Here is an 8422-nt window from a genome sequence, read left to right on the forward strand (position 1 = left end):
GATGGATGGATGGATGGATGGATGGATGGATGGATGGATGGATGGATTCATAACCCAATTATCTATTCAAGTACCTGTTTCAGATGTAAGCCTGCCTGCCACCATATGTAACAGAATAATACCAGTACTTGTTTTTCATTAGGGAAAATAGCTAAACTTCTCTTTTAATTACTGTTTTGTTCTGGACTTTAAATCAGCCTGAAATCCTTCTTTTCAGAATATTTACGCCAGTGAGCACAGATAATAAGTTCAAGGAAAGCGTACAGTGGGCTGCTTTGATTGTTCTGGACTCCAGATATTTTTATTTTCATTTAAAAACTTCCCTTTTATGATTTAACAAGTTTTAAAAAAAAAAACTGTCATCTTGTGGGTCTAAAATCTCAAATGTATATATGTGAACGTGTGCATGTACTTCATCTGCCTTCGCGAGTGTCGTTCGCCCAGGGATCTGGCGCAGCTGCTCAATGAGCCATCCTGCACCAACAGTGAAAGATGGCACAGAAAGCTTGCATTTGTCTCAGCTCCATTTGTTTCACTGTTGGCCTCGGAGTCTGGAACAACTAATCTAACTCCATGGCTGGCTGACAAACAGCTCACTGGCTGTTGAACAGCAGACAGAAGCTTTGTTCATACTGTAGATGGTTTTAACTTACATTGTAAAAGCCACATTCAGGACTGGATCTTGCATATTGATCTTGTTACAAAAAACATCCAGCAAGATATTAGCTGTTTTTAAAATGTGATTTATAACGTTGGTTGAGATGGAACATTTTAACTTCCTGGTCAGACCTTATAAGGTAAAGTAAAGTGCTACATGTTGTCGTCATTTTATGTTCCCGTACAATGACAAAATCAGTTGTCTGCATTTAACCCATCACATGTGAGATACACCCAGGTGGATCACTGGGCAGCTATGTAAGCACCCATGGACCAATTAGGGATTAGGTCTTGCTCAGGGACACAATGACGTGGGAACGGCAGGGAGTGGAACCACAACTTTCTGGTCCCAAGTCAAGGTTCAAGGTTTTTTTATTGTCGTTCGCATCACATGCGGTACATGAGGTGGAACAAAAGTGTTTACTCCAGGTCCCAGTTACACACAAAAATAGAACAAATATAAAATATAATAAAATAAACTGTATACAAGGATGTCAGATGTGCGCTAAACAATAATAATGTGATATAATATAATATGGTGTATTAAACAGCAGCTTGAACTTGAGCCTGTTGTGAGCAGATGGGTATAAATACAGCAGCTTAAAGGCAAGAAATCATCAGCATGGATAATCAGCAGCACAGATAAAGTGACATATCACCAGTTAAAGTGGCATTACAGTGGTTACTCGGGTTAGGAATTCATGAGTCTAACAGCCTCAGGGTAGAAGCTGTTCCTCAGTCTAGTGGTTCTACACTTAATGCTCATTAACCTCCTGCCTGAGGGGAGCAGGTCAAAAAGTGTGTGTGCTGGGTGAGTGGGTCCTTCGTGATGCAGGTGGCTCTCTTCCTACATCTGGAGGTATAGATGTCTGTGATAGTGGGGAGGCTGACTCCAACAGTCTTCTGTGCAGCTTTCACCACTCTCTGCAAAGATTTTCTTTCTGCAGCTGTGCAGCCTCCATGCCACATGTTGATGTTGGAGGACAGGATGCTCTCCACTGCACACCTGTAGAAGGAGGTGAGGACTGAGCTTCCCAGAGCAGCTCGTCTCAGCCACCTGAGGAAGAAGAGTCACTGATGTGCTTCTTGATCAGGCTGGTGGTGTTGTTGCCCCAGCTGAGGTTGTCATTCAGGTGTACACCCAAGTGCTTGCAGCTGGAGACCACTTCCACCACAGATCCTCCTATATTCGGAGGAGGGGGATTGTTCCTTCTGACATCCACAATCATCTCCTTCATCTTCTTCCAATTGATGTGGAGGTTGTTTTTCCTGTACCAGCTCTCCAGGTGTTCCACCTCCTGCCTGTAGCTGGACTCATTATTGTTTGTGATGCATCCAACCATTATCATCTGCAAACATGACAGCCTGGCTGGATCAGCTGAATGATCAAGTCAGCTGTCCAACCTCTACCCCATCACAGATGTTAAAGTTCTGACAAAAACTCATCTCTTAAATCTTTTCATTTTTCTTGTTAAAAGAGAATCCTAATAACCTAAGAATCCTAATAAATTAATCCTAAATACACTTAGTCACTTCAAAGAGCAGTTATATTCTGAACAATATCATGAGTTATTTTCAAACTTTGACCAAATGACTCCATCATTCCCCAATATAAGCTGATCTAAGTTTAAAACTTGAACATGAATGATGGCAAGTGATATGCATTCTTCTTTCAATTAATGCAAGGCTTTTCATTTAATAAGTATTTAGTCTAGTCCCTTATTTTCAGCAAGTCTTTATTGCTTCAAGCCGAAGACAGCAGAAACATCAATTCTGAAGTTAGGAAGGGAACGTGGCCTCACTCAGTCACATAGTGTTACAGAGGAAATGACAAAGCAGCTATGCTGACTCACACTGGGTTAATCTGTGTTTGACACACTGTCTGGAGCACAGCTGGTGTTACAGATCATACTGGTGTGGACACAGAGTTATGCTGCATGCTAGTTTCCAAAACGTCTGCACTACCTCTGGAGCTGCCAAGAAAAAGCTGTAAGGAGTGCTTATGAGATGTCATCAAGACCAGAAAAAGTTTTAAAATGCCAATAAACATATTGAATAACTTGAGTTGGGATTTTAAGGCCTTGGATTCTGTTTGAACTCGTTTGTGTGCTGTTTTGTTGCATTTGTGCTCTTTTCCTCATATTATACCTATTATTTGCAAATGCGGAACTTGCAACTTTATCTTAGAGTTTTAATGTGTTTTTATGCTTGGTTTTCTTTAACAATACAAACTTAAAGTCGTTCACCCTTTGCTGCATTTCATGCATGCAATTTATTTTATTTTTGCTCTTTAAAAGTCTCCTGATTGAGTTAAAAGCTGCCCTATCCAGGGAGAAATTTTTGCACAGAGTTTATCATGTGCATGTAGTTTTTAATGTTTTTGCATGTTGGGTAAAAATCAAAAACAAAACACAAACACACAAACAGATGATGCAAAATGAGCCTGAACTTGCGCTCTGGGTCAAACTTAAAGGTGAGCGGCTGCTGCCCTCTGGTGGTGAAATAAAGAACAACATCAACAGACTGATTAGACACAGACTCACAGGAGGCAGATTAAGCCTTTAAGCCTGCAGATAAAAGAAGGAAGGCAGTGATTATACACTTTTTGTGCCATTTTCAATCCTCATCCTTCTTTCTCTCTTTTTGCCTACACCACTTCTTCTCTTCTTCTTTTCAATGTTCACCTTTTGCTTTCTTCTTCTCTGCCCCAAAAACATAACCCATCTTTTTTACTTCATTTTTCCTGTTTCAACTGCAGGAAGAAAATCTGAGGGCATGTTTTAACACCACGCCATAGTGTGCTTAAAACAACTATGTATAATGCAAATAGTGAGTAATAACATATTTTAGAAAAAAACTACAGGGAGGAAATACTAAAATCTCTGTATTAAAAGGTAAAGTGAAGTCAAAGTGTTTGGGTGAGTGCCTTGTTGAGCACTTGTGTCTGTGTCAATAAGAGAATTAGGGAAAAAAATGTTGAAATGGAGCGCTTTAGTTTAACAAAAATACAGTTTGTTAGTTTTTTTGTTTGTTTTTTACCAGAAACAAAAGCAAAATTTTACAATATAAAATAAAAACTTTGCACTTGTTGCTCCTGTTGTAATTATTATTTTTTTTTTTTATAAGATTCACATGAGGGTTGTTTTTGCTGTGGATTGGAGATGTGACACTCGGATCTCAGATGGTTTTATAAATCATTGCTTTTACATTTATAAATGAATTTTAAGAAAAAGTTCATTGAAGTGTCACATATTTCTCTCCATTTCTAAAGATCCGCCATGTGCTGCTTGACCCTGCAGTTTGAGTAGAAAAGGAAACACAATGAAGTTTCTGTGAAAGCGATGTAGCTCCACACATTCCAGCATGCTCCATATTGATCCACATTGTCATGATTGAAAACGTAAAATCCCATTGAGCTGCCAGAGTTTGACTGAATGGGTAGGATTTTATGGCCTCTTTTCAAAAACACCACACATAAAAAAAATGCCTGAATTGAAAAGCATCAATCTGCTTTAACAGGTGCTTTAAAGAAACACTTTGTCTTTAGTAAATACAGCCACTTCAGCATGTAGAGAAATAGATCTCTGTCCACATCACTCAGTTATACTGCTGTTTAAAACACACTGAAGTCACTTTGAACCCTGACATTTTAATAATCCCTCAGATGTTTTAACTTTAAAGTGAAAAAGGGTCTAGATTTTATTAATTTTATTGTGTTTTCTACTGTAAGAAATTTTCAGTTGTTAGAAGGGTTTTAATTCTACTTATCTACATGTTTGTTTACATCCCTCCAGCCTCAAAAGGAGAGAAAAGCTGCAGGTTTGCTGAAGCTGTTGTCAGGGGCCGCAGCCAAAAGGAAACCTCGCTCTCCCCCATCCTCACCACCCACCCACGGCCCCTCGCTGGCTGGCCCAGGCGCCGGACCCAACGATCCAACCCACCGTCCTCACTATCATCACCACCACGGTCGCTCCGGCTCTTGTCCAATGGCGTCGCAGGGCCGGGCCGGCTCCTGTCCAATCGAGAGCGACATGTCGGGGGCGATAGGGCTGGAGCCTCTGCACAGGAAGTCCGGATCCCTGGACACAAACTTCCCAATGTCGCCCCCGGCTACACGAGCAGGCAGTGCTCTTCTGGTCCTCCAGCCTGAACCCAAACCCTTGTCAAGAGAGAGGTGGGTCCAAACTTTACACACAGACACAGTGCCAGCATTGCAATGAATAATTCAAGCAAGGTGAACGCCATTTAAAACTCAAATAACAGGAAATATTTTCTGACAAGTTTGTGGGTTTTGGAGTTAGAGGAATTCAACCACAGGATCTAACGTGGTCCAGGGGGAGTCAGTCATAACAAAATCTACAGCAGAAAGTGAATGAAAACAGAGTCAGAACCACCCAGAGGTTCTTTCATGAGCAATTAATCACTACTGCTGAGTGAACATTGCACTGTGGTTTCCTGGACATGATGGTTTTCAATAAAGAACTGTGATTTTTCAAGGCTTTTAAAGACCTCACTGATAATATGAGTATAATAAAACATTTATTTTAAATGTGATGCATTGCTTACTTTGTCTTTATAGATCTATTTTTTGCCCTCAAACACAGATTTAATCCCCCTGGAGAAAAACAAGAAAAGTCATTTGCATCCTTCAGTTTTGTCTCAAGACATGAAGGAGGAACGAAGCATTTAACAGTAACATGCATCATTACTGTCAGCGGTGAGCTGCCAGACTGACAGTCACTTGGTTAGCGCTGTTTGTGCCTGAGAGGCGAGCGGAGAAAGGAATCAAATGTGTAACCGATACATTGGTAAATTTCTGACCGTGTGGAGGAGGAGTAAAAATTGATTGCAGGGCTGTGTCCACGTGTGCATCTCAAAGTGCAGCCGATTCAATGAAAGCTGAAATGTCCACTTTAGAGTTATGACTTTACCTCAGACCCACGGCATATACGTAAATCAACCATGAATTCTTCCTGCTCTCGGTGAAGGCGGACACTTTTTCCCCTCCCACTCTTCCCCCTATCTGCCCTGCTTCTGCTCACTGTCCTGTGCTGTTTGTATTATATCATCTGTGTGTTGCTTTTTTGTGCTAAGGTTTTTATTGCAACTTCACACTGTGTCCTGTTAGGGACAGAGTGTGAGATATGATTTTTTTGTATGTTTTTAACCTCCTCTTTCCTCGTGTTTCCCTTTTCCTTATCTAACGAAAAGGGCAGCGCCTCCCATGATGGCTGCAGCCTCAGGCACCCGTCTACCCATGTCTTATGTTGTTTGGTTGTCTTTTTGTTTCTTTGGACGGGCTGTACGGAAATGAAATGTTGTTGTGCTTCTTGTGCAATGACAATAAAAGCATTCTGATTCTGAATCAGATCCCTTTTCAGTGAAGATTAGACAAATGTGTGTTGTTTTAATCAGGAATTATAACAAGGATTTAAACTCTAGTTACAACAGATTTTGTTGTAGCTCGAAGCTGAAACAAAACATTAAAATCTGCTCAAATAAAATTTCTAGATATGATGTTTGGGGCATGAAGGTAAAGATGCCACTGACCAGCTTTTATGTCTTTTTCTGTTCGTCAGGTTTCGTGTGGTTGTACCTTACCCTCCTCAAAGTGAGGCTGAGATCGAACTACGGGAAGGGGACGTGGTGTTTGTTCATAAGAAAAGGGAGGATGGTTGGTACAAAGGCACCCTGCAGAGGACGGGTCAGACGGGTTTGTTTCCTGGCAGTTTTGTTGAGAGCTTTTGAGCAAGAAGAAAAAAGCTTTTTCCCCATTTCTGAGTCACTCAAACACAAGCTACACAAACATGTGCAACACCTGCAATAAGGTTAAGCTAATATGGGTTTCCAATAGTTGTTCTTTTCTTTGCTCAAATAAAGATTTATCACACTATAAATTCATTTTAAAACCTGCCTTAAAAGCTGCTAACCCTTCAAAAAAAACCTTATTTTAGTGGACTTCAGTGAAAAATGTGCAACCTTGATTTTGAAAAAAGTGGGACATTGTGTAATGCAATGACTTGCAAATCTCATAACCTCATATTTTCTTGACAGTGGAACATAGCAAACATATCAAATGTTGAAAATTAAAAATACATTTCTTTTTTCTTTTCTTTTTTTAGAAAATAAAAACATAATTTTGAATTTGATAGCAACACATCTCTAAAAGTTGTGGCAGGGCCATACTTACCACTGCAGCACCCTGTCTTCTTTTAAAAACAGACTATAGACATTTAGGAGAGCAGCTGCTGGAGTTTCTGGAGGAGAATGTGGTCCCATTCTTGTCTGATGTAGGATTCTAGCTGTTCCACAGTCCTGGGACTTCTTCACTGTTAAGGAGCATATGTTGTTCTAAAACCTGTATGCAATTTTCTACATTGATTATGCTTTTACAGATGTGTAAGCTGCCCATACCATAACCAATAATGCACCCCTATACCATCAGAGAGGCAGGCTTTTGAACAGTGTCCTAATAACAGGCTGGATGGTCCATCTCCTCTTTATTATAGAGGACGTGGTTTTCAAAGCACATGCCAAATTTCAATTCAGCAGACTACAGAACAGTTTTCAACTTGGCTTCAGTTTATTTTAAATGAGCCTTGGTCCGCAGTAGACAGACACATTTCTGGATGGTGTTCACACATGGGTTTGTTTGCATGATAGAGCTTTAACCACAATTTGTGGATGGAACAGTGAGCTGTTTATAATGATTTGTAGAAGTGTTCCTGAGCCCATGCAATGATGTCCTTAACAGAATCTGGCCTCTTTCTAATACGGTGGCCCCTGAGGTCCTGAAGCTCACAGGCATCCAATCATGACTTTCAGCTTTGTTCTTCAAGCTCAGATTTCTCCAGATTCTTGAAATCTTTTGACGATATCATAAACTGTTGAAGATGGGATATTGAAAGTGTTCACAGTGTCCCATTAAGGAACATTATTCTCAAATCGTTACACTATTTTTAGACACAATATTTTTGCAGACGAGCAAACCTGTGCCCATCTTGACTTCTGAGCAATTCATCCTCTTTAAAAAGCTTTTTCATAACCAGTATTTTTACTGACTTGTTGCATATTAACCTAATTTGTTGCAAAATATTCCTACAGCTGTTTCTTGGTTGCACCACTAACCTTTGTTGGCCCTGACCGAACATTTTTTTAGATTAGCCACTGCTCTAAAAATCAAAATTACCTTAGTTTTCCAACAAAATTCTAGAATTTTGTATATTCAACATTTTATATATTTACTATGTTCCATTATTTCCATTATGAATAAAATATAGCAGTTATGACATTTACAAATCATGGAACTCTGTTGTGTGTGTTGTACTGTATATACTGTATATATATATATATGTATATATATATACGTATACGTATAGATAGAAAGATATAGATATATGGCACTGTTTTTGTATGACTTTTCGAGTGTTATCATTGCGTTAGAGAGAGTAAATATCATGAATAAATTTGACATTAAGCGAAATTCAAGTTGAAGTGTTGCATCATTTTTAGCCCCCTTTTTGGCATCTGCATTTGGTAGCAGGCCAAACTGACAAAGACCATGCAAAATAATGTAGTATTTTAATTCAATAGCATAAATAGCTATGTAGCATCTTTAAGCAGGTCTATGGAAAAAAATATTGGTATTGGTTATCGGACAAATAAGTTTTAACATATTGGCATATCGGATATCAGCCAAAAATCCAATATCGTGCATCCCTAATATAAATATTTATGTTACACAATACCCCACCTTAGTTGTGAT

General features: G+C 39.5%; 1 protein-coding gene across 1 annotated transcript in view; it reads left to right on the forward strand.

The window, feature by feature from the left end:
* LOC119419557 (E3 ubiquitin-protein ligase SH3RF3-like) overlaps positions 1–6405 on the forward strand; it is a 111221-nt gene extending 104816 nt beyond the window's left edge. Inside the window, exons 9-10 of the mRNA XM_037686902.1 lie at positions 4452–4831; positions 6237–6405. Of these exons, the coding sequence (XP_037542830.1) occupies positions 4452–4831; positions 6237–6405 (549 nt within the window). The remainder of the gene's footprint in view (positions 1–4451; positions 4832–6236) is intronic.
* Positions 6406–8422: the final 2017 nt, after the last annotated feature.

Source organism: Nematolebias whitei, chromosome 13, assembly GCF_014905685.2.
Source record: "Nematolebias whitei isolate Nwh7 chromosome 13, NemWhi1, whole genome shotgun sequence".
Taxonomy (NCBI): domain Eukaryota; kingdom Metazoa; phylum Chordata; class Actinopteri; order Cyprinodontiformes; family Rivulidae; genus Nematolebias; species Nematolebias whitei.